This window comes from Colletotrichum costaricense, assembly GCF_030867565.1.
Source record: "Colletotrichum costaricense strain IMI 309622 chromosome Unknown Scaffold_26.1, whole genome shotgun sequence".
Classification (NCBI taxonomy): Eukaryota; Fungi; Ascomycota; class Sordariomycetes; order Glomerellales; family Glomerellaceae; genus Colletotrichum; species Colletotrichum costaricense.
The window spans coordinates 154,442-179,515 of NW_026848255.1; the positions used below are offsets into that span (position 1 = coordinate 154,442).

At 54.2% G+C, this 25,074-nt stretch overlaps 9 protein-coding genes across 9 annotated transcripts; 6 read left to right on the plus strand and 3 right to left on the minus strand.

Annotated features, from left to right (window-relative positions):
• Positions 1-216: 216 nt before the first annotated feature.
• CCOS01_15863 (uncharacterized protein) lies at positions 217-2,358 on the minus strand (the record flags this gene model as incomplete). The annotated part of the gene is made up of 2 exons (XM_060464001.1): positions 217-1,824; positions 1,855-2,358. The coding sequence occupies 2 exons, from the start codon at positions 2,356-2,358 to the stop codon at positions 217-219; spliced, it is 2,112 nt and encodes a 703-aa protein (XP_060305382.1).
• Positions 2,359-3,149: 791 nt separating this feature from the next.
• Positions 3,150-6,414, plus strand: CCOS01_15864 (CAP-Gly domain-containing protein; the record flags this gene model as incomplete). Its single annotated transcript, XM_060464002.1, has 6 exons — positions 3,150-3,273; positions 3,419-4,167; positions 4,486-4,522; positions 4,600-4,701; positions 4,767-5,163; positions 5,223-6,414. The coding sequence occupies 6 exons, from the start codon at positions 3,150-3,152 to the stop codon at positions 6,412-6,414; spliced, it is 2,601 nt and encodes an 866-aa protein (XP_060305383.1).
• A 323-nt stretch (positions 6,415-6,737) lies between these two features.
• Positions 6,738-8,180, plus strand: CCOS01_15865 (uncharacterized protein; the record flags this gene model as incomplete). Its single annotated transcript, XM_060464003.1, has 1 exon — positions 6,738-8,180. The coding sequence occupies one exon, from the start codon at positions 6,738-6,740 to the stop codon at positions 8,178-8,180; it is 1,443 nt and encodes a 480-aa protein (XP_060305384.1).
• A 1,107-nt stretch (positions 8,181-9,287) lies between these two features.
• On the plus strand, positions 9,288-10,277 carry CCOS01_15866 (aldo/keto reductase; the record flags this gene model as incomplete). The annotated part of the gene is made up of 1 exon (XM_060464004.1): positions 9,288-10,277. The coding sequence occupies one exon, from the start codon at positions 9,288-9,290 to the stop codon at positions 10,275-10,277; it is 990 nt and encodes a 329-aa protein (XP_060305385.1).
• Positions 10,278-10,927: 650 nt separating this feature from the next.
• Positions 10,928-13,063, minus strand: CCOS01_15867 (WD domain-containing protein; the record flags this gene model as incomplete). Its single annotated transcript, XM_060464005.1, has 2 exons — positions 10,928-12,889; positions 12,941-13,063. 2 exons carry the CDS (start codon positions 13,061-13,063, stop codon positions 10,928-10,930), a joined length of 2,085 nt encoding a protein of 694 aa, XP_060305386.1.
• An 842-nt stretch (positions 13,064-13,905) lies between these two features.
• Positions 13,906-14,472, plus strand: CCOS01_15868 (ATP synthase subunit E; the record flags this gene model as incomplete). The annotated part of the gene is made up of 3 exons (XM_060464006.1): positions 13,906-13,929; positions 14,092-14,281; positions 14,399-14,472. The coding sequence occupies 3 exons, from the start codon at positions 13,906-13,908 to the stop codon at positions 14,470-14,472; spliced, it is 288 nt and encodes a 95-aa protein (XP_060305387.1).
• Positions 14,473-15,513: 1,041 nt separating this feature from the next.
• CCOS01_15869 (oligosaccharyl transferase STT3 subunit) lies at positions 15,514-18,061 on the plus strand (the record flags this gene model as incomplete). Its single annotated transcript, XM_060464007.1, has 5 exons — positions 15,514-15,640; positions 15,781-15,804; positions 15,863-16,537; positions 16,587-17,739; positions 17,791-18,061. The coding sequence occupies 5 exons, from the start codon at positions 15,514-15,516 to the stop codon at positions 18,059-18,061; spliced, it is 2,250 nt and encodes a 749-aa protein (XP_060305388.1).
• Positions 18,062-19,009: 948 nt separating this feature from the next.
• CCOS01_15870 (uncharacterized protein) lies at positions 19,010-21,787 on the plus strand (the record flags this gene model as incomplete). The annotated part of the gene is made up of 4 exons (XM_060464008.1): positions 19,010-19,073; positions 19,136-19,534; positions 19,649-19,983; positions 20,036-21,787. 4 exons carry the CDS (start codon positions 19,010-19,012, stop codon positions 21,785-21,787), a joined length of 2,550 nt encoding a protein of 849 aa, XP_060305389.1.
• Positions 21,788-23,137: 1,350 nt separating this feature from the next.
• Positions 23,138-24,695, minus strand: CCOS01_15871 (uncharacterized protein; the record flags this gene model as incomplete). The annotated part of the gene is made up of 2 exons (XM_060464009.1): positions 23,138-24,150; positions 24,242-24,695. The coding sequence occupies 2 exons, from the start codon at positions 24,693-24,695 to the stop codon at positions 23,138-23,140; spliced, it is 1,467 nt and encodes a 488-aa protein (XP_060305390.1).
• Positions 24,696-25,074: the final 379 nt, after the last annotated feature.

Sequence of the window (25,074 nt, forward strand, 5' to 3'; positions counted from 1 at the left end):
CACATCAAGGCCAAGTCACTATTCAGTAGTGCATCGTCACACGGTGGAAGCCATAAGTGATATGTCTTGAATTGCCCTCATCTCCTATCCATACACTTAAAAGCAACCCCGCAGACCTCCTTAGGCGCATTCTGTTGGCATTTAACTCTGGGACGATGCTCTTTGCGCAATACTGCGAGCCAATACAACCTACATCCAGAGATTGGCGAACAATACTTAGCCCTCGTAATCCAAGCCCACTGCCTTGTACCAGCTCTTTTTCTCTTGCTCGAGCATTGCCTTATCCTCCTTGAGCACCTTCTGGAGCTTCTTGGCTCGCTTGGGGCTGCCCAAAAGCGCAGCAAGGTCACTGCTAGCACGGGCACGTGGGGTTGTTGCCTTGGCAGAGGAACCCGCACGGTGAGGGCTCACATGGGCAAGAGGCTCCTTGACCTTCTTGGGTCGTCCTCGCTTCTTCTGCTCCTTCTTGGGAGGGGGCGTCGGGGAACCCTGATCGAACTTGTGTGGAGTGTCGACTTTGCCAATGGTCATGGTCACGCTCTTCGTGTCGTCCTCATGATTCTTGTTCTGCTTGCGCGATCCAGTGGTGTCAAGAACCCAGACCTGGCCGCCAGGAGATTTCGGCGACTTCTCAGGAACGAAGCTAGGCGCAGGATGCTGAACGCTGTGCGGCTTCAAGTTCAAGAAGGGGTTAAAGGGCGTACGGCCAGCTGTGCGGATGAAAGATCCGCGATTGTCCGGAGTGGCTGGAATAGGGATGCGAGTAGGTCCTTTGAACGCTGTGCTGGGGGACGACATCGCCTTCTGTGGGCCGTCGACGGAGGTCTTGGTATCCTTAATCTTGTCTGGCGAGGCGGACTGTTCATCCTTCTCGGCGATTGAGAGCGATGTGCTTCGCAGTTTCTTTCTCTTCTTTCCCTCGATGGTCGTGGGCTCATCGACCTTTGCATTATGAACCAGTGTGTCTCGCTCAGTATTGGCTTTGTCGTCCTTGGCGACAACATTGTCCAAGACGTGTCCCACCTTCTTGAGTTTCTTGTATTTCTGGAATACCTCGCCACCCTTAGCGTCCTCACCTCCAGGGCTGGCTTCAGCCACACTCAGGTGCTCGTGTTCATTGACATCGTCGATAACTGTGACAGCATGGGAAAACTCTGCATGCTTAGTCTTCTTCTGCTTCTTCTTTTTCTTGCCGTTCTTCGCCTCGTGAACGAGAACAGGCGTGTCCATCCTCTCGAATACTTCAGGAGTGGGGACAGCCTCAGAACCGTACTCCTGCTCCTCGTTATCGACATCAGCGAGAGCACTGAAACGAGACTTCTTGTGCCTCTTCTTAAGCTTCTTTCCCTTCACCTCGGCAGTAGACGCAGACGCGTTCTTCTGGCCCTCGGCCTTCTGGTGAACAGGCGAAACCTCGCTAACATTAGCTTCGTTTCCGTGCTCGATGGGATGAGCTGTGGCCGACTTGGACTTGGACTTGGATGACTTCTTCTTCTTCTTCGTCTTCTCCAGTCCCTTTGCGATATCAGCACCAGAACCGGTGTCCTCGGCATGCTCGACGTCATTAGTTGTAATGCTATGTGAATTGGCCTTCGGGATATCGTGTTGGCCCTCGGTACTCATCTCATTGAGTGAGATGCTCTTGGACTTTTTGTGCCTCTTCTTGCGCTTGCTGTCACCGTCGTGCTGAGCCTTTTCTCCCTGTAGCTGGGTACCCTTGTCGAGATGACCGTTCTTCAACTTCTTGAAGGATTGAGGTGTATCATCGTCGCGCTTTCGCTTCTCCTTCTTAGTACTGCCAATCACCGCGACATCCTTGTCCTTCTAGGACTTGGTGCTGATAGCGTCCGGCACAAGAGGACTGGCACTAAGATCATTCTCGAGAGCGCTGTGGTAATCGTCATTGTCGTCTTCCGAATCCTCAGTGTCCCAATCAACGGAAGAAATGTCGCCATTCTTTGATTTGTGCTTAAGTCCCTCGCTTGAGGTGGTGGATTCGTCTCTCAATTTCGACAGAAGGCTTTTGAGTAGGTCGACATCCCTCTCTCTAGCGTCCGAAGGATCCATGTCCAGCATCTTCTGTCTTCCTTCCAGGACTTTGGTCTGGCGGCGGATGAACTTTTTCCCTTTGGCCTTCTCGCGGAGTGAGAGCTGAAGTAGAAAGTCTTGCTGATCCTGGACATCGCTAGACTGAGTGGGACGCTCCAATGCCATCGTCATCTTGCTGTTGATTTTGCCTCTCTTGCGCATTAGGTCAGCGGCGGTCTTCTGCAAGATCCTTCGAGTATCTTTGTCAAAGGGCTTGGCCAAGTCGAAATCGCGACCCTTTTGTAGCTGGGCGGCTTTCGGGGGCGCCATCGTGACTTCGTGTAAGCCTACCTTACACGAGTAACGCGGCGATGAAGTGGGAATGATTTGGGTGATAGTGCAATGGTTGCTCGCTTGACTCGATATGGTCTGGGTGATGCAAAGTAGAAGTTTTTGCTAGGCCGAGGATGGGGACGCGGAAAGAAAAAGTTGGTTAAAGGACCTGCAGGTGAGGTGAGGTGAAGAAAGGAGCTCCCGCCTGTTCGGTGAAGGAAGGCACCTTCCACCATTCGAGAGCTCCCATCCCCAGGCAGGTAGTCGGTGTTGACACCTGCCGACCCCCGACGCTAAGTGGCAGCAAAGGGACGCTGAACCTCGAGAAAACCGCAACGGAAGCTTCTTCTAATCTGCCATGTGAGGTTTTCCAACAACACGAGCCATGATAACTCAGATTACTGATACATCGAGAGGATTATCCACACTAGCCTCCTCTAGACCCTGCAATTCGGTGTCCCTGACACAGTAGATCCCGAAGTCGAGATCCGGGGTAAAGCCCAAGATGGCGCAACTCCACCCCCACATTTGAACCTCGGCATTGGCGGCCCTGGGTTTCACTGCCACTGGAGCTGCCCTCTCTGTCCGGTTAGCTGGCCAGTTAGCTGACCATCAGCTACGCCGAGGGCAGCTTGGCCATCGCCTGTTAAAACCGTCGCGAATTCCCCAGAGCTCGGCCGAGGTGCAAGTCTGCTCACGTCTCCCCGCCTTTTCTTTTCCAATTGCAATCCAGACTCGCTCTGTATCGCTAGCTGTACATCACACGTATTCCTACAGAAAACTTCACAATGAGCGGCCCCGGTGTTGGATTCGAGTACCCCCGCCAGCCCGTTTCCTGGGTCAAGCGCGATGTGCTGCTCTTTGCGAACACCATTGGTGCTACCGACGACGAGCTTCACTTCCTCTATGCAAGTTTTCTCCTCTCATCTGACTTTTATGACTGTTGATTGCTGACCGTTTGCCAATAGGAGCTTCACCCCAACTTCGCCGTCTTCCCTACCTACCCTCTTATTCTCAGTGAGCTCCATCGCCTCAATCGACACTGCGATCAACCCAGCTAACACCGAGCCAGCATTCAAGGGCGACACCCAGGAGGTTGTCGACTTCTACGCCGCCCAGAAGGCCGTCCAGATCCCCAACGTTCCTTCGTTCGATGCCCGCCGCGTCGTCGATGGCCAGCGCAAGATTGTGCTTCACAAGACCATCCCCCCCACTTCGGCCGGCAAGAAGTTCGAAGTCCGAACCAAGGTTCTCGGTGTTTACGATAAGGGCCGTCCCGGCTCCGTCGTCGAGACCCAGACCGACCTGGTAGAGCTTCCCAGCAACGAGGTCTACGCCAGCGTCATCACCAGCAGCTTCTATATCGCCCAGGGCAACTGGGGCGGCCCCAAGGGCCCCGCGACCGAGAACTTCCCTCCCCCGAAGGACAAGAAGCCTGATGCCACCTTCTCCCAGGCTACGAACAAGGAGTCAGCGCTCCTCTACCGCCTCAATGGAGATTACAACCCCCTACACGCGACCCCCGAGCCCGGCAAGAAGATGGGCTTCCCCGGAGCTATCATGCACGGACTGTACTCCTGGAACTCGACTGCCCACGGTCTGCTGAAGGCCCTCGGTGGCAGTGACCCTGCCAACATCAAGGAGTACCAGGCGCGCTTCGCCAGCCCTGTCATGCCTGGTGACAAGCTGGTGACAGACGCCTGGAGGACAGGCGATGTCAAGGATGGATGGGAAGAAGTTCGCTTCCAGACCAAGGTCGAGGGCGGAAAGATCGTTCTGAGCAACGGTCGCGCGCTGTTGAAGGTTGTGGAGTCCCCCAAGTCGAAGTTGTAAAATAATGGATTTTGGATAAAATTTTGGAACATTACAGTTCAGATTCAAGCACAGCATTCTATAACGTCATAAAATTACTTTCAAACACTTTGGGAATCTTTCGCTGTGGTGTGGTTGTTGGCATGTTTGTGATTGGTATTGATGACCACACTTGCGCTCACTAACAATTTTGACGTCCCGGATCAGCTACAGCGAAAGAGCTCACGTACTCGAATCTCGTGGATCATTCTGCTGCCTGCCCACTAGGTACCTCAGAGCACCGAACCAAGTACACAAAAAAAATGCGCATAGCATTTTGGACATCTCAGCGGTGACGACAACTTGCTGGGTAAAAAATGTCGTCAAGTAATTACGTTGGTCAGCGCCTGTCTTACGATAATGCACTTTGCACTGTCCGCTACATAGGGCCCGTCGCTGGCACGTCAGGCAGCTGGCTGGGCGTAGAATGGGACGACACCGGACGCGGGAAACACGACGGCCAACATAAAGACGTCCGATACTTTTCATGTTAGCTCATTTGCCCCCTCTTGTGTCGTTGCACCGACAGTCAAGTCTCTAACTGTGGCCGCCAGGTCTCTCAAAAGCCCCCACCGCCGCTTCATTCGTGCGGCCAACCCGCCGCGCCGACGCTGCGCAGAGCTTCGTCGCCGCGTTACACGGCAAGTATGCCTCTGAGGCGGTCGCGAAGCGCGAGGCGGAGATTCAGCAGATCGTCTTCTTTGGTAAGAAACCTGCTGAGGAGGTCGGCTTCGACAAGATCCGCCGGCAGCTCGCGCGCGTCGAGGACTTGACCATTGTGATTCTCGACGGCACGCGCATCCAGTCGGACGTCGTGGACGGGGACAAGAGCATCAAGGAGACGAGCCCCCTCATTTACGAGCTGGATATCAGCAGGAACCTGTTTGAGGAGTTTGACCAGGTGATCAAGATCTGTCAGGAGCTGGACGGCTTGAAAAGTCTGAGACTAAAGTACGTTTTGAGGCTTTTCTTCGTCTTTTTGACCAGCTTTGAGACTGACTTGTTCCCAGTGGTAACCGCTTCCGAGTCATCGAGACGGTAGAAACGCAGGCCTTTGCAAAAGTGACTGAGCTGGAGCTTGAGGAGACACTGTTAGGCTGGGAAGCGCTCTGCGGTCTTGCTCGCAAATTCCCGTTCCTCGAGACCTGGAGCTGCAGCTTGAACCAGTTGACCGTGCTGCCCTGCGTTTCGTTCGGATCGCTCGCTGCTACCCTCACGACCTTGGATCTCGAATTCAACGAGTTCACATCACTCTCTGACATCGCGGCTCTGTCATCCCTAGAGTCCCTCCGCAACCTCCACCTCAAGGGCAACAGCATCGCCACCATCTCCTCTCCTTCCGGCCCGGTCCCGACATTTTCAACGAGTCTGCAGTATCTAGACATATCCTATAACGCCGTCGCAAGCTGGGCCTTTGTAGATGCCCTCCCCACCTCATTCCCGGGCCTCAGGGCTCTCCGTTTCGCCCACAACCCAATCTACGACCACCCCGACCCAGACGCCGCCGCCGGCGACAACCAAACAAAGTCGACGGACGAGGCACACATGGTGACCATCGGCCGTCTCGCCTCCCTCAAGGCCCTCAACTTCACAGCAATCTCACCCAAGGACCGCGAGAACGCAGACATGTTTTACCTCTCCCGCATCGCCAGGCAGCTCGCCTCCGTGCCCGAGGCCGCCGAGCCCGAAGTCATTGCCCAACACGCCCGCTACAAGGAACTCTGCGACCTCTACGGCGCGCCGGACGTCATCCGACGCGATGAGATTAACCCTACCTACCTTGAGGCTCGTCTCATCACCGTACACTTCACCCACGTCGCGGCAGCGGCAGCACATACAGACGGCGGCAGCCGGGAAGAAGGACAGCAAGTGACCAAGACGGCCACGATCCCCAAATCCTGCGACGTCTACGCCGTCAAGGGGATCGCGGGACGGTTGTTTGGTGCGGAGCCCCTGCGGCTGCGTCTGGTGTGGGAGACTGGCGAATGGGATCCCGTCGGCGGGTTCGACGATGAGGAGAATGCGGATGATAGCAGCGACGAGGAAGATGCTACCGGAAGGAGCGGTGAGGGCGCTGCTGGGGCGCAGGAGGCGAGAGGAGGTAGATGGGTCAAGAGGGAGGTTGAGCTTAGGGATGGGCCGAGGCAGTTGGGGTTCTGTGTGGATGGAATGGATGTCAACATCCGCGTGGAAGATAGATGATTATCTTCTTTGGTCTGGCTCTTGAGTGGTCTCGCGGGATAATGCATATGGATTGCGGCTAGACTGCGTATGGTCGTCTGTTTGTAGCCTCTAGACTGCGTATCATTGCGTTTGCTGCGTCTGTACAAGCGACATGGGCATGTACGCATCCTGCCGAGCAGAAGATTGCAACAAACGGAAGGGCGGAGAATAAGACAAGACAGAGCTCCTGACAGAAATATGACTTCACGGTCCCATCTCCTCTTCATCTAAAACAGCCTCATATCCCATTTATTTGGGTTGAAACCCTTGAGAGGTCCTTAGAATCAGTACACGTCCCAACCATGCCGCCCAAAGTCACCAACGCCACTACTTTCAACACAGCCGCTGGCAACACCAGGAACGGCCTGTCTCACTCGATTCACAGCCCACAAGCGGACGATGGCCCTCAGATACGACCGACACACTTCATCATTCGCGAGGGAAGCGCCAGCCCAGGGGCTATTGTACCCGTCATACCAGTCGACCTTCTCCCAGACTATGTGACCATCGTCGGCCTGCCACGTACACTGGCCATCAACGACACCGCCGGCATGTCGAATCTGGGCACATTCGCCAAGCCGCAGAGTCACTTTCAGCTACAATTCGTATCCCCAGCGCATGATCGTTCCACCGGAGAAAGTCCTGAGAGCCGAGATTCTGGCCGTCCTCTCGAACCCCAGCGGCTGGGACCTGACGCTGCAAAGGTTGGCAAGCAGTCTCATGTAACAAAGCGCGGCGGTGTCACTGAATCTTCAAAGTCCGCTGCCTCGCAACCAACTCCCAAAATCATGACCGACGTCTCTCCACTCGCTCCTCCCTCTCTCCCACCCCGGGTCCTCGACTGGGCCGAAGACGACACAGACTCGGTCTCGACAGACAACTTCTCCTCGGCCGAGCTCTCCGCGCCAGACTCCTCGTCAAAGTCCTCCTCCGGCTGCAGAGACAAACGAAAACCGCTCCGACGAGTCCCGGTCACGGCTGCGGCCGCCATCAAGGAGAGATCGGATGCCGAGATCGCGGAGCGTATGCTCGAGCTTGGTCGCATCCAGAAGCAAGCAGTCGCTCGTTCCCAACATCACCATCCTGCCCAGGCCCTGAAGATGGCCGCAGCAGCGGCGGCGGCGGCGCCTCACGGCAGTGACGGCAGCACCAGAACCAGCTCCAGTATTGCCGCCGGAACCTCGAAGCCTACCCCTTCTAAGCCCACCGCAGGGAAGCAAAAGGTAGTCCGGCCGGACGGCAGCCTCTGCCGGCACTGGTGCCAGACGGGCCAGTGCAGCTGGGGCAACGAGTGTCGCTACACGCACCAGATGCCCCTGACGCTCGAGGGGCTCGCGGACGTCAACATGACGGAGCTGCCGTCCTGGTGGCGCAAGCAGGCCGGCTTGCCTGCTGAAGGGACCATTGACCCGCGCATCTTTGCTGTCGCCACCGTTGCCACCGGTCTAAAGAAGAGCAGCAGCAGCCCCTTTCCCGCGGCTGTAGGCGTCTCTCACACTGCTCCGCCGCCGATGGCTCTTGAGTCGTCAAGGAAGGTTGCTAGGGTGAAGCCGGGAAAGGCTGAGAGGAAGATGGCGAGGGAGCTTCGTGGCGCGCAGTTTCGGGTCGAGAGGACGCAGGCGACAATGTCATCTCCAGTTGTTGCTATTGGCAGTAAGAAGAAACTGAGTTTGGGGCGAATGCAGAGTCAGACAATGGGGATTCGGCAGATTGACGAGGTTGTTGAGAAGCTTGTTGATATTTGATCCTAGGTCAATATCTTTAGTGTGTGTGGTGTCTTTCTTGATAGACTTGGTTAGGAAGTAGACGATTGATGAACCGTCCAGTCAATGCAAGTCAATTTGATGTACTTCTCTTTCGAAAGCCACCTTGTGATGGACAAGATATCTTGAATATTAACTCTCGTAGACCACTCCGTTCGAGATGACGGCTATCGAAGGCGCAGTTGCTAGAAGCCATTGTCAGGCTTGCTTGTAAACTTGCCAAGTCCAATGTGACTTGCTCAAAATTCCCGACATTGAAGCCGGACTTGCATAATCTCCGTTACGCTGTAATGCACCGCCCAATATCAGACCAGCAAGGCGGCGGGACAACTACTATGCGGGAAGGAATATAAGCGTCTGACAGCATGTCGATCGGACTTGGAGGGTTACGTTCACCAGTTCAAGTTGATAATGTAAGCGGCTTAAGTCCATCCCACAGGCTCCCAAGCCCGTCGACGCAGCGAATTTCTCACATTTCCGACCGATCGGGAATCGAGGGTTGTGGTAGATGCTAAATCCGTCTACTGGTTCTTAACCCCGTCTAGACTCCAGCGAATGAAAGCGTGCCAAGGCAGTTAATCGTCCAGTGTACGGTACCTGCGCAGACGACCTACTGCACCCCCACACTGCACTTTGGCAACCTATCTGCCGTGGAAGGAAGTGCTTTGGTGCCGCGGCGGGGGTGTAAAGCATTTCGGTCTCCGCGAATTCGTCATTGAAGGTAGGGGGTACCTGAGCACCTGAGTTAGGTAGGACTGCTCCGTGAAAGCGGGAAACCGTTTTACCATTTGCACATGGGGATAGCCAGGAGGTAATTCTTAGCTCCCTTCTCCTCTTTACCGGTAACACTGGTGATATCATCTCGAAGGCTTGAACACCATTATATAAATGGTAGAAACCCACGTCTTCGTCTAGAGATTAGGTTCGCTGTACACCACTCTCGAGTCTCGATATCCACTACATCTCGATAGCTCGATAACAGCATCCATACCCCGCAGCTCAAGTCTCACGAATTATTCAGCAACTGGAAGCCGGCATCTCCTTTTACACACATATTTTCATAACATCGCCAAAAAGCAGCACGCAAACATGCCTAAGCTCAACGGACAAGGAGTTGGCCAGATCGGCTACGGCCTCATGGGCCTCACATGGCGACCCCAGCCCTGCTCAGAGGAGCAGGCTTTCGAGGCCATGCGCACCGCCCTCGCCAACGGCAACAACTTTTGGAACGGCGGGGAATTCTACGGAACGCCAGAGTACAACAGCAGCACCCTCCTGGAGCGCTACTTCACAAAGTACCCCGAGGACGCCGACAAGGTCGTCCTGAGTATGAAGGGCGGCCTCATCCTCCCGCAGCTCAAGCCCGACGGCTCGCCCGAGAACGTCCGCCGCTCTCTCGACAAGATCCTTTCCCAGCTCGGGGGCAGGAAAAAGGTTGACATCTTCGAGTGCGCGCGGCGGGACAAGAATACGCCTCTCGAGGTCACGTTCGGCGTCATTCAAAAGGAGTACATTGACACGGGCAAAGTCGGGGGCATCACCCTCTCCGAAGTCTCGGCGGCCACCATCCACGAGGCCGTCAAGGTAGCCAAGATTGTCGGCGTCGAGGTCGAGCTCAGCTTATTCTCGACCGAACCCCTAACCAACGGCGTCGCCGCCGCGTGCGCGCAGTACGGCATCCCCATCATCGCCTACTCGCCCATCGGTCGTGGCATGCTCACGGGCGAGGTCAAGTCGCTCGACGACATTCCCCAGGGCGACATGAGGCGGCACATGCCCCGCTTCCAGCCCGACACGTTCGACATCAACATCAAGCTCGTGGAGCAGGTCGAGGCGCTGGCCAAGAAGAAGGGCGTCACGCCCGCACAGCTAGCCATCGGCTGGGTCGTCGCCCTCTCCAAGAGGCCCGACGTGCCCGAGATCATTCCCATCCCGGGTGCTACGACGGCGGCGAGGGTCACGGAGAATGCAAAATTGGTGGAACTCACCGAGGAGGAGATGGCAGAGATTGACGCGACGCTGGCCAAGTTCGAGGTCGCAGGTGGCCGCTACCCCGACGGTGCCCCCGTCAACACCTAAGACATTGAACGAAGCCGTATATAGAAAGCATTTTCAAAAACTAGTCAAATCTTTTGTCCCAAACGTTAGCTTGACATGTCCCTGAGCGTAGCTTGAATGTTTTGAATGAAGAAAAGCTTCGAGAAGCGGGCTCAGTGTTGCTAGTAAGGCGAAGATTTTATCCACAGAACGACCCGGAGGTCTTCAGAATTGCAGAATTCTTTTTTGATCATCATTGTGCCATTGGGTATCAAAAGCAGTAAGAACAGTACGTTGCAACTTACCATTTGTAGTCCGAAGCTTTCGGCTTCGCAAAATATTGTGGTTGGACTTGGGTGAGAGGGATGCAGTGTCGGAAGAAAAAAGTTCTTCCAAGGACATTTATGTATACGATGACTAAGCAAGCTATCCTCAATTCCTAGGCGGCCAACCGAGATGGTGGATGCTCTTGGTTTCCACTTACTTGACGGATACCTTAACCGATGGCTACTTGTACATAATGAGTATCACAGCAGTTCGGTCAGTGGACGGCGCAAGGAGTGTAGTCTTCAAGAAGTAGATTGATAGGCTCAACAACAACACGGTATCAGGGTATACAGCAACGCGCCTTTTACCAACAAATCGAATATAGTGGCTCTCGCCCCAGAAGGTACACGAAGAGAAGTTGGCTTCTACACCATCGCTCCATTCAAACCGTGAGCCTCAACCCTATTGACCAGCTTCTTCACGTTTGTCCACTCCTCCGCCTTGAGGTCGTCTCTTCCTCCTAGGCCAGACGCCACCTCGAACACGGTCAAGACTCCGTCGATACCTCCCGTAGCCAGACGCTTGCCCTCGGAAGGCTCCCACACAACCTTGTTCAAGCTCTTGGCAAGCATCGTTCTACCATCCTTGCGAGAGCTCGGGGATATTCTCGCGACAGGCTCCTCAGTCTCCACTGTGATGTCCCATAGCTCGAGCCAGCCTGCCCCATCAACCAGGGCGAAAACACTGGGCTTGATCGGCGACCATTGTGCATCATATACCACGTCTTCTCGCACAAAGTCGATAAGAGGTGAAACAGTCGGCTCAACACCTGCTGTCGATGTCGCCGCGGGTGCGCGAACCTTCCACAGTCTGACGCTCCAGTCGAGAGAAGATGAGAGAACCAAGTCACCAAGATCCACAGGACCGCGGGCAGGATGGAAGTCCACCGACATGACCGGTGCCGTGTGTCCCTTGTAGCTGACACGAGCATCAACTCCGGCCTTTGCGCCGGCTCGGTCGTATCTGTGGCAAGGGAAAATAGTGCCCTCCTCACTGCCAACGAGGAAAAACGTAGGATCCGTTTGGGGAAATGCTAAAGAGGTCGGGCTGATATCGTCCAACTTGTAGCCGGGTGGTGCCTTGAGCTCCAACAGCTCTTGCGGCTGGGCAAAGACGTCCATGCTCCAGCCGCAGACCACACCGTCCGTAGAAGTTGAAATGATGTTGTTGGCGTTTTGAGTACCCACGATATCAACCGAATAGATGGGGTGCGTGTGGCCGTATCCTGTAAGTGGCGTCTTCTGGACGGGTGCCGACTTTGCTCTCATATCCCACAGCAGTACTTGGCCGCTGTAAGTGCCACCGATAATGAGGTTTTGGTGATAAGGGGAGAATTTCGCTGTGAGAACATCAGACTGTGCGTGAAAAACATACTCTGGTCTGTCACGCAGAGCCAAGCTCCAGACTTGGACCAGGCCATCCGGCTCGTGTGGTGCAGTTGGGTTTTTGGTGTACGATGCCAGCATCAGCTCAGAATGATGATGTGAGAAGTCGATGCTGCTGATCATGCGTTTCTTCGACCATCTTTCATCGAAGAACTGGGCCACCTCCTTGACTCTCCGCCGACCTTTGCCACCAACGTTGCCGCTATCATCGTCATCGTCATCCACATCTTGACCTTGGAGGGCATAATCTGTGAGAATATCGTATTCCTGATCAAGAGCTCTTTCGATCACCTTCGTAGATTTCTCCAAGAATTCAGAAAAGTCGGGGGCGCCAGTGACGGCTTCCAGCTCCTCGGAAGTAAGCTTGCGCATAGGATAATTCGCCTTCGCCGGGGTGTCGCTCGGAATCACACCGTCCTTGAGCAGATCCAGCGAGGCCTTGAGCTCCTCTTCCACCTCCTTTCGAATGTCCTGTCGCAGCTCTTCTTCGCGATCCCGCTGCCTTCGGCTCAGTCTCTTGCTGGGCGTCGATGTGATCGGAGGGATGTCTTCGGTATCGGAGAGTGACTGGGCTCTAGGTCGGGTTGGCGAAGTCCATGCTTCCGCCGTTTGCACTCCCTTGCTGTATGAGTGCACTTCCTTGACAGGAGATGGGGGAACTTCGTAAATAGTCGTGAGCGGTGCCGTCGTCAGACTCAGCTGCACGGGAGTTGCAACAGGAGCTGGGGCCGGAGTTGGTTGGCCATTGGCGGGGGTTGCGAACTCCGATGTTGCAGTACTCAACTCTCCTGCGCTGAGGACGCTGTTGGGCCGGCTCCCCCTACGGGCCGGTGACGCAGCTCCTCCCGTCGTTGATCCAGGTCGACTTTCTCCCACCAAACTGTTGATCAAGGTTTCGATGTCGCGGCGGTTCTCGGCTCGGCCTGGGATGGGGGAGACCAGCTATACAGCACATCAGCAGATTGCATCGGTGAAGGGACCGGCTCATCTCACGTCGCCTGGGCTTCCTGCACTTTGCCGGCTTGCTGTTGCCTGAGTTGCACGAAGCTCTCTCTGTCGCTTAAGCTCCGCAAGCTTAGCCTTCTTTGCGAGGATTTCATCTCGTCGCTGTTGCATTTTGTCTTCTCCTTAATCCCATCGCGGGACTGGCCGACTGTGGGGTGGATTGTCGCGGGGCAGACACTGACGTTGCAAAATCAGGTAGGTAGAGTCGAGAGATCGCAGGTGAGGCCGAGAGCCGGGTGCACAAAGGTCAAATAGGAGCTGCCTTTTTGTTGACGATGTCGGATGCCTGTGACAGTGTTTGGCAACCGCAGCGACGTTCGGTTTGATGGGGATTCCCTTTCCATGCGCGTTGTCCAGTCGCGATTCCAGAGGGACCCCTGTTTGGAGTCAGGTACAGCTTCAGCCCAAATGCTGCAGAAAGATACCTCGTTGGCCCCTGCATTAAAGTTGACCTCCCGGTCCCCATTTGCTAGTAGCTTGGTGGACATTTCCACCAGAAGCAACTAACCTTGCAAGGCAAGTGACGCACGTGATTGCGACAGATCGGCAAAGCGTCGGCGAAATTGCACAGCGGTATTCGGTCGCTGAGGTAAGGAAGGTCCCTCAGCGGCACAGCGGCTGGGTGCAAGCTTCTGGGCAGCCCACCTCAGTCAGCATGGCGACGGGCGCTGGGCGCTGGCAATAGGCGGTCCATTAGCACTGGCGCTGGGATGGTATTCCCCGTCCGAGCTCCAGACACCCGGGAGTGACTTGACGGCCAACCAGTGGAAAATCTGCGAGTTTTCCCGAGCATATTTTCAACCTGGAAAACCTCACACCCTGCGTCCCCTAACGTAATTCCCTCGACAGAGCTCCGAAAGGGTCAATTGGCAGCCATTGTCAACCCGCGCACTGTCCTTTCCATCGTTCGCTCCCTCTCGAAAGCAGTCGCGCAATCCAGGCAATTGCCCACAATGTCTTCCTCCTCAGGAGTTAACGTACGTCGTGTCCTTCGCCCTCGTCCGCATCTTGCGGAGCACCCAGCCACCTTGTCTCCCTAAGCCGACCGACGACCCTCCATCGCCACGCCAATCGACCATGAGCATTGAGCTTGCGCTTTCGAGAGTATGAACAGTTCGGCTGATTGATGGACTTTATAGGTGCTGAGATACACGGCCCTTGGCCTGGGTGTGTTCTACGGCTTCACACATCAGCGAACGATCACAGCAAGCCAGAAGGCTGCCGCTGCCACGAAGGAGTACGAGCGCAAGCAGAAGTTGATCGATCAAGCAAAGGCCGAGTTCGCGAAGAAGAGCCAGCCCGTCACGGCGGCGGCTGCTGATGCCGGTGGTGCGTTTCTCCCTCGATAAGACGTGGCCGGCTTTTGGACGTCGCAGTCCTCGCCCGTCACTTCTCGCCCTCGTCGGCGGCTCGCACAGAACTCATGAAAACTGACATCAGCCACAGCCAACGTCGACCCGATGGACCCCAAGTTCGACCTTGAGGCCTACTTCAACAACCTGGTGAAGCAGAACCCGTAGACTGGATAACCGAATGGGGGAAGGGGACGGCTTGCACAACGGATAGACAGGGTCAGGATTGGGGATACGCCTGCTCACGGAGAACACGAATAGTCCAAACAAGGGACGAATAATCTGGTCTTTTGGCAGCAGTAGGTGCATGGTAGGCACCATGCCCGATGTCACCGCATAGACATTTCCTTACGTCTGTTTACCGGATGTACATGTGTACAATACGCTCTACTAGATGACAATTCCAAGGAACGAGCCATTGGATTCCATCAATTACTTATATTTCTCGCGCATCAACTTCCCAATCTCTGAGCCTGAGCGGGTTCTATATGCATTGACAATCGACACATAGGTCCATCGTGGCCTGTAAGACAGTGAAATGCTGCTTTCCCTGACGTTGCTGCAATTGGTTCCAGCAGATGGCTGAAGGTTATTGTAGCTGTATATTGGCCGACTGAACCATAACATCAAACTCCGACGGTATATCTAGGTAGAAGGTGGGCAGCCACTTGGAGGCTTTCGCTCGTGACACAGATTAGATGACTCGTCTGATACGCATTCATCTCTAACAGTATGGTGCTGTATGGTCATTCATCAACTTTCCAGGGATCTCCATGGAATGCGCCGAAGCTGCAACAGTAGACTGAGTATTCCTATTGCCCGTTATGCATGATGCGTCTCTTACGATAACGTACTTTATGGACCGCATACGCCATCTACTCTCGAGGCCGGGATCCGGCACTGACCCGGCCACCCCGGACGGGACGGGATCCCTTAGTCCGGGATATTCTTTGTCCGAGACACGTGACTCCGCCTTTTCCAGACTTACGCGGAAGCCACGACTTGGCTGCTGTCAACGGGACACACCACTGAACGGGTCGGCTCTCCATGGACCGTGCACGCTGCCCCTGCACCACCGATTCAGGTGCATAAGCTCCAAGCTGTCCTTCTCAGATACCTTGCTGTGAGACAGAAGGTTGTCGTCGCCAGCTCCATTTCGCAACCTTCAACCTACACGGCCACTGCCTTTCTACACCAAACGCGGCCACAATGACGGCCCAATCTCTTGGACCCCTCTCCGGAGGCAGCAAAGAGAACACACGAACTGTCCTCAGAGTAACCATCTTGTCTCTGATCGCAGCTGCCGCTGTTGCTAGTCGTCTCTTCTCCGTCATTCGTAAGTGCCCCTCGACACGTTGCCAAGGGTCTCCTTCCTGCCATCACCAACACCAATTGGTGGTTGGATTGGTTGGAAAGGAAGTCGCTCATCGCAATACTTCTCGCTGCAAAGGAACCACGCTGACTCAACTTTTACAGGCTTCGAGAGTATCATTCACGAATGTTGGTCTCTTCCCGTTCCACGTCCCTTCCTTCGTACCCGAAACTAATCGTTTACCAGTCGACCCCTGGTTCAACTTCAGAGCAACCAAGTACCTTGTGGCCAATGGATTCACCAAGTTCTGGGACTGGTTCGATGATCGGACATGGCATCCTCTCGGTCGGGTTACTGGAGGAACTCTTTACCCCGGTCTCATGGTGACCAGCGGCGCCATCTACCACGCACTTCGAGCTCTTACGGTCCCCGTCGATATCCGCAACATCTGCGTTCTTCTGGCGCCAGCTTTCTCCGGCCTTACCGCCTATGCCGCCTACCTTCTTACCAATGAGATGACCACTTCGCCCTCGGCTGGTCTGCTTGCGGCTGTCTTCATGGGCATCTCACCTGGTTACATCTCCCGATCAGTTGCCGGCAGTTACGACAATGAGGCCATCGCCATTTTCCTTCTTGTCTTCACCTTCTACTTGTGGATCAAGGCATTGAAGCTGGGCTCCATGCTGTGGGGTGCTCTTTGCGCCCTTTTCTACGGCTACATGGTCGCCTCCTGGGGTGGCTACGCCTTCATCACCAACATGCTTCCTCTGCATGCTCTGACCTTGATCCTCATGGGTAGATACAGCGCCCGTCTCTACGTCAGCTACACCACTTGGTACGCTCTGGGTACATTGGCTAGCATGCAGATCCCCTTCGTCGGCTTCTTGCCCGTCAAGACCAGCGAGCACATGCCCGCTCTCGGTAAGTGAAACGTGAGAGCTTTGTGTCCATGTGAACTAACACGCGCTAGGTGTCTTTGGCTTCCTGCAGCTCGTTGCCTTCATCGACTATGTTAGAGGTGCTATTCCCAGTCGTCAGTTCCAGACCTTCGTCTACACCTTCCTGGCTGCGACATTCGGTCTTGCGCTTGCTGGCTTGGTGGCCTTGACATCGCTCGGATACATCGCCCCTTGGGGAGGTCGTTTCTACTCTCTCTGGGATACTGGCTACGCCAAGATTCACATCCCGATTATTGCATCAGTCTCTGAGCACCAGCCTACCGCTTGGCCTGCTTTCTTCTTCGACCTGAACATGCTTGTCTGGCTCTTCCCTGCTGGAGTCTACCTATGCTTCCAGAACCTCCGGGATGAGCACGTTTTCGTCGTCGTCTACGCCCTCTTTGGCACCTACTTTGCCGGTGTCATGGTGCGTTTGATGCTTACTCTCACTCCCATTGTCTGCGTTGCCGCGGCTATGGCGGCATCTCAAATCCTCGACACCTACATGGTCGCCAAGTCCCCCAACCCTGAGGACTACAAGACCGATGATGCTGTCGAGGGAGCCTCCAAGAAGGCGGCCAAGCAGAGCGGACTCAAGTCGACCAGCAAGCCGGTCGTCGGTATCTACACCTTCCTCTCCAAGGCTGTCGTTGTTGGTGGCATGTCCATCTTCCTGCTCCTCTTTGTGCTTCACTGCACTTGGGTCACCTCGAATGCCTACTCTTCGCCCTCTGTCGTCCTTGCCAGCCGACTGCCCGATGGAAGCCAGCACATTATTGATGATTATCGCGAGGCTTACCAGTGGCTCCGTCAGAACACCAAGGAGGACGCCAAGATCATGTCTTGGTGGGACTACGGCTACCAGATTGGTGGCATGGCCGACCGTCCCACTCTCGTCGACAATAACACGTGGAACAACACCCACATTGCCACTGTCGGCAAGGCGATGAGCTCTCGTGAGGAAGTCAGCTACCCCATCATGCGCCAGCACGAAGTCGACTACGTCCTTGTGGTGTTCGGTGGTCTGCTGGGCTACTCCGGTGACGACATCAACAAGTTCTTGTGGATGGTCCGTATTGCTGAGGGCATCTGGCCCGAAGAGGTCCAGGAGCGCAAGTTCTTCACCCCTCGTGGAGAGTACAGAGTCGATGACCAAGCGACCGACACCATGAAGAACAGCTTGATGTAAGAGAAAAGATACTCCTTCAGTCTGGATTCCTACTAACAATCTCATAGGTACAAGATGTCTTACTACAACTACAACTCGCTCTTCCCCGCTGGTCAAGCCCAGGACCGCGTCCGTGGCGTTCGTCTCCCGGATGTCGGCCCCAAGCTTGACACCGTTGAGGAGGCGTTCACCAGTGAGAACTGGATCATTCGCATCTACAAGGTCAAGGATCTTGACAACGTTGGCCGTGACCACCAGGCTGCTGCAGCCTTCGAGAGAGGTCAGAAGAAGAAGAAGGCCATTAAGAAGCGCGGCCCCAGAGTCCTCAGAGTTGACTAAAGAACGGGGACAATAAGGCACTCTGAGGATGTTGCCTCTAGAGTGCCTCTCAAATTTCTTTGTATTGGGACGGGGATAGGTGGTTCTAGATTCCACATGTAGACACAAAAAGCACGCCTCGGCGAATGTACACTACTTGATCATGATTCATTTCGCACCCTTTTTAGGCTACTGTGACTGCCGATATTGACGAAGGTACATGACACTTCATATGTTCTGCCTCAGCAGGCTTGTGGTGTGGTAAAGATCTGTGAGGCAACAAAAGGCTCATCAGCACACAAGAGTTAGATAAGACGAGAACCGCAAGCAATCAGGACAGGTGAGATAGGTACGTTGTGAGTACAGGCTATCTCCATAAGTAACTCGAGAGATCTCCATAGTCCTGATCCCCCAATACCCACCAAGGTGTTTGATGATGCCGAGGATCTTCAGGATATTCCGTTTTCTTCGTATCCCTTTTTCTGCTGGTACCACTGAAGCAGCGATTCAACAACGTCAACATGCTGCACGTCAAAAAGATCTAGGAAGCGCCTGCGAATATCCCTTGCTTCACCGCCCGCCAGGGACTGACTTCGGGATCCTGGAAGAAGAACTTCATAAGGGGAGGAAATCCCCAGCAGGCACCAGAAGCCATCTCAGTACCATATTGAGGGCACATGGAATACAAAAAGGTACGTACCTCCCATTTTTTTTTTTAAGCCTTAGGGTGTTGCCTGATTTCGATTCCTTCTTTTGGTGGTACTTGAAGTTGTTTTTCCGTGGAAGGAGCGCCTCAGCGCTCTTTCCATGGTGTTGCACCTATAACCTGCCTCACCACAACAACCCTTCTAGATCTGTGGCACCGATAGCTTTCCTTTCAACCCTCCCCAAACTTATTCCAACTTGCTTACAGGCGCCCCATCCAGGAAATTGCCGATTCTACTGGAAACCACGGGATACTCTCAGAGCATGGCACCAAAGGAGAGGCCTCTAGCCTCGAGGGCTGGAGGAACAGACTCCTCTCGGCATCGTTGTGAGGCATTCCCATTCGTAAAATTTGAGGTTCGGTTACCGGAGTACTGATATTGCAAGCAGCGGCACGCAATGACGCCCCTCATCTGACTCACCATCAGCCGTCGGACGGTCAGCACGAGCGTCAGAGACGACTTGTCGGAGCACCTCCCCGAAGACGCATCAGATCCAGTCGCGCTTCTGGCCGTTTCAAGGGACTTTCGCAGTCCGAATCGACTTACTCTGATGTCTACTCAGCCTCGCAACGCTGCCAATCTGTCTGCTTTGATACGTCGGAAGCCGCGACTGCTACACCCCACATGTATGCGTGCTCTTCGGCAGCCTTCACCCAGAGCCGCTTCAAGCTCACTCCCGAATCGCTTTCGGGTTGCCATGTGGAAGAGGCCTTTCTTGCGGAGCCTGCAGAACTTCAGAAAGATGTCGAGACGGAGGCCTCGGATAGAACCATCACCGCAGCCACTTGTCAAGAGTCACGACGTGGAAAGCATGCGTCGCATTATCATCGCCAGGATACCAGACGGGACACCAAGCGCGGCAGAAACGAGGCATCTTGCGACTAGGCGTCCGAGATCGCAGTTCATATCGACGACAACACCGATGGGTTCTATTGTTTGGGCTGTGGCATTCGCCGATCTGACGAGCAACACAAGATCCGCAAGTTTAGAGCTGGAGACCCGGCTTGGCGCAACTTCTGCAAACCCTGCCACGAGAAGCACCTAACCAGCGAGGATGGCAAGACGGTGAAGGCAAATGGTAACTTTTGCTTCGGCTGTGGGTTTGCCCGCTCGTCTCACTTCAACAGGGAGAATCCCATCAAGCCCAGCAAAAAGCCGGCCAAGAACTTTTGTGCTCATTGCATGAAACGTCTTTCCAAGAGAGCAGTCATTCCGACAGAGACCTTGCTTGGTAGCGTGAGTATTACCATTACTACACCCAACAGCTCTAGACACTAACAATGTCCAGTCTTCCGATGAGAGTGACACGGAATCGGATTTGCACGAGTTTGACGCAGATCAATATGGTGAACAGAACCCAGATCATGCCAGTCGTTCTCGCACCGCGCCCCAGCAGGAGAAGGCAGAGCCGAAGAAAGATGCCACAGACTGTTTTGTTGAGTGCAACAAATCTGGAAACGAGTCGGATGAGCTTTCTCCATCAGAGTCTGTTCAAAAGCGACTGAGAAAGCGCCGTTCTGCTCGAGCAAGCGATGCAGTGCCTCTGGGAGAGGTTCAGCCCAAGTCTCATTGCTCTACGACCCGTCATAATGATGATCTTGCGAACAACGTCGTCGCAGCGAGCACTGGCCATAAGGCTCCTTCGGTTGAGGACGTTCCCGATACTGAAGCGAATTCACAACCCGAAGACGACATGCCTGCCGACTCTTGCCGCTCGCCGGCCTCAGACCGTTCCACCTCTCTCAAGGCCGCGCCTGTTACACCAGTTCAAACGATATCACAGGCTATAGCCAACGAAGATTCCCTTCATCCCGGCCCGCCCCTGGACTCGGGAACCGGTTCACCTGCCAAGCGAGCAAGGTTCAGCGAGCGTGTCGAGGTCCGCACATCTCCGACTTTCTGGCAGCGAGAGCATCCCGAGGGTGATAACCCATATGCGCAGTTCCAACATGAGCAATACAACGATGATCTCCGTGATGGAAAGAAGGCTGTTCCCCTCAAAGATCCACTGAGAGACCCTGATGGCAGGACTGCAGGAAGGCTCTATGTGCCCTTGTGCAGCATCGACGACCATAGCTTCAACTCTTGGAGCAACGAGGGTGCGGCAGGATGGGATGACTTTGCTGCGAGATTCACATCCAACTCAACCAAGGTCTCTGGTAACAACCCGCTTCATTCCAGCGCTTTATATACCTCCGGAGGAAACCTGCCGCGGGATTGTTCCACCAGCAATAATGATCAGTATCGTCTCACCGGAGATCGATCGAATCCAAACAATCGACAGAAGCAGCCTCAAGGCTCCGGCGATTTCTCCTACGGCCAGGGCAAAGAGAATCAGCCATGCCCGCCTAGTCCTATCGCGCCAACTGGCTGGGGTTCGCTGCACGATTACTTTGATGACAACCACAATTTCGAGAACCATCACGCCTCGAACTGGTCATCCCGCCGCGATGCTCGTCGCACTGAGCGAAACCATGGCCCATGTGCTAATCAAAACGGTTCCTTCCGCAATACACAAGATCCATATCCCAGTTGGGATCACCAGGCAGACGGTGCACATAATCTTTTCGGTTCCTTCAGGCATCCTGACGACTACGATTCTTTCGGAAGACTCGGCTTCAATTCATCATATGATTCAAATGATCATGGGCGATATTCCGGAGAGGATGGCTTCCATCACGGCAACTACGGTTCTGCTTCCGCTCATCAGCAATACTACCAGAGCGACCAATCAACTCCACCGAAAAAGAAGCAACATGGCTTTGATTTTGGTGCTTCTGACACCCAAGAGAACCTTCACACTCGCTCCTCTTACAACTTCTCTGGTCATACGACTAACCAAGATACGACGACCAGGAACGGTGCTTCGTGTGGTATCGAAATCCCGTTCGAGTCATCAACCGCGAGCAACGACGCCCTTCAAGAGCCCAAGCTTCCTCCTATCGGCATTGTCATGGAGATTCCGGATGACATGTCCGACAGCGATGTCCACACCCTTCTCATCCCTGGCTGCGACGACTATGTTCCCATGGCGTACTGAGCTCGGATTGGCTGACAGTTATTTGTCGCCCAGAGCAGCTTTACAGCTTATTTTTACTGATTCTTTCATCATGTCTGAACTTCAACGATCGAGGATCGTTTGCGAACTTGTCACCAGCAAAAAAACTACAGACGGCATCACGACTATGTGACGACGGACCGATATTGTCGACCTAACATTCTGCCTGCAAACAGATTTGCAGAATCTTGCTATGGAATACTCCAACTTTTGTTTCGCTTGTCTTTTTTACGTACTTTCCTCCAGCTGGCCACTTCCCCTTACGCCATTACCCCTTTTCGACAAACACCGCTAATTTCATACCCCTCTTGTTGCTTTCATTTCTTTTCCCCGTACACCTTTTTGGCACGCTTCGCCACAAGGCGATTTGCTACGAGGTATGAGAGGAGACGCTCTTGACCATAAATCGTCAGTAAGCAAGACTACATCACCATTCAACGGGATCTCTTTCCGATACGATCGGACGCAACCTCGTGGTTTTACCATAGCCGAAAACCCACAGACGCAGCTTGCAGAGGTTTGGTTTGGGAATACTGTTAATTGGAGAAGCATCGATTCCACTTGGGTGATGGTTTTTGCCTTGTGCCTGCGAATTTGGGCAACGTTTCCGTTGAGTTTGGGAATCATTATTCATTTGGACCATGGCTCCGACTCACTCTGGATGATTGAGAGTTTTATCAAGTCGTCGTGCAGGAGTGGTTGACCCTGTCTACCCCGGGAGGAAAGAAGATCAAAGACGACTACGAGAGTGTTCACTTGTACTTAGTTAGTAACACAACCAGAAATGCGACGAAAATTTCATAGACGAATCGCTTTAGTGTTGCAACACTCCGAAGTGATGATATGGGTGTTGATGTCGAGGGTTATTCGTCCCTCAGGCGAGCCAAAGAGCCTCCCCGAGGAGCGAAAAGGGCCAGAGCTGCAGAGAATAGCACCGGGATCTATCGATGTGACAATATCAAGTTTGGGCCATCGTTACCCCAAAGCAACGGATTCTTTTCTCCGATGGGGCGCCTCCACCTTAAGACATCAAGATGAAAAGGCAGTCTGCGACGAGAACCTCTCCTCTCCTTCGCCTCTCTGTCTCTTGCCTCCCGAGCCCCGACAATGCATATCGACAAGTCCCCTTTAAGAACATTTGTGGGAACGATTTGAAACCATCAACGCCAAAGACAGGTCTAGCAAGTTCACAAAGGTTCAAAAGACCCAATTGAATTATTCAACCAAAATAGTATGAAACAAGAAATGACAATACACATGTGGATATATATTGCCGAGCGTAAAAACAAACAGGTATCAACGACAGTAGACTCTTGACACACACATATCTCTCTACGGCTTCCTCCGCGGTCCGGCTTGCTCAATGGCCGCGTCCAACGCCATCTCCTCCTCTTCTAGCCTCCGGATCTCGTCCTCCGTCATGCCGTCCTCAATCAGATGCGATACGTTGGAATTGACGTTGGGCGTTGACGAGCGCGGACCGCCGGCGCCGCTGCGGGTCATGTCCTCGACTGACCGCGAGGCGGTGGACATGTTTTCCTCTCGGTATGGTGCAAAAGGAGGCTGGTGGTGATCCGTGGCACTGACGGCTGAGGCAGGTGCTGCTGCTGCGGTGGTGGTCTCAAAAGCGTCGTTAGGATCGTCTTGATGCAGTTCCCGAGAGAGGTGGTGCTGTTCCTGAGGTTGCGACTGCTGCTGGTGAAGCTGGTGCTGGGAGTGCTGGTGCTGCCCATCGTCCGTGTACGGGGAGTGCGGCGATTCGGTCACCCTGGCGTGGGTCTCCTTGTCGGCGAGGTACTCGTGGGGGTTGTGGCCGGGGCCGTATGCGCCGTCCGAGACGTGGTCAGCGCGGCGACGACGACGGCGGAGGCAGAACCATATTAGGAACGCGATGAGGGCGAGGCCGAGAACACTCCCGATGACGATGCCGGCGATGGCACCAGGCGCGAGACCTCCGTTGCCGCCGCCACCACCATTACTACTGCCGCTGCCGCTGCTGGAACCGCCGCCGATGGTTGATTGTGATGCATCAGGATTGAGAGAGGCCGTGGAGGAGGCTGCTGCTTGAGTAGTGGTTGTTGGTAGCGGTGATGTTGAGTCACTCTCGTCTTCACTGCCGACTCTCTCTACTTCACTGGCACCGCGTTTATCCGCAAGTTTTCCGACTGCCTGGGCATACTCCACAGACGGATAGGTTCCAGTGAAGACGGCAAAAGCCCCGCTGGTCGTCGTGCCTGATTTGGTTTCTGATGTCCACTGAAGCTCAATATACATAGTGGAACCTGAGTAGGTTGCCATCTTCTTGGCCTCTATCGGCAAGACAAGAGTCTCGTTGCCGAGGATCACTGTTGTTCGATGTCAGCAGCTGAAATTGAGCAAGACTGACGCGAGCGATCTTGGAAGACATCCACGAATCTGGGCACGGAGGCAACTCACTTGCATATGTTTCTTGACGTTTTACAGCGGGAGCTGTCGGCGGTGCGAAACCTGCCGAGCTCCTCCCAGAAACCGCTCCAGGGTTCTCCTGACTTGGAAACGCTTCCATAATGAGTGACTCTGTTTCTTCATTCGATTTTGCCAACCAAGAGGCCTTGCTGAGCTTGACTCCGCTGGCCAGCTTCCACTCAATAGTTTGGAATGTGCGGTCCACCGTGATGACGTACGATGTCGATTCGTGTGAACTGAAGGTAGTGGTGTTGAATGTGATTTTCTTCCCCTCCTGGTCCGTGGTTGACCTTGTCGGATCTCCCAAATTGGATGTGAAGTCAATACCACTGGAAGCTTCGCCCTCGAAGGCGACGTTGCCATTCTCGCCGCCGCTGTTGATGACAATGCGCGCCTTTTCGGATGTGTCATCGCGACTTAGCTGAACAGGCGCTGGATATGACATGTTGTGATGTCTGTCGTTCTTCCCAGCAGTCTACTTGTATGCTATGTGTGTAGCGTTCGCCTCGATGATTGCGCCACTCGAGTCTGTTGGCGTCGGCTATGTTTGATAGGATCGTATCCCCGGCTTTAGTCGTGTTCGTTTCTCTATGCTGAATCGACCAAAATGTCCAAAATCTTTCCCAGACTGTGATTCCCTTGATATTCTTCTCGTCGAGGGAGATATCCCGTCACCAAACAGAACGTGTAAATGAGATGAAGTGAAGCAAGAAGTGAAGACAATGCGGGAAACGAAGTAAGCAGGAATGGAGAAAGTGAGTGGCCAGGCTGAGAGAGAGAGGCGGGAAGGTCAGAGAGAAGAAAGCCACCGAGGCGTGTAAGAC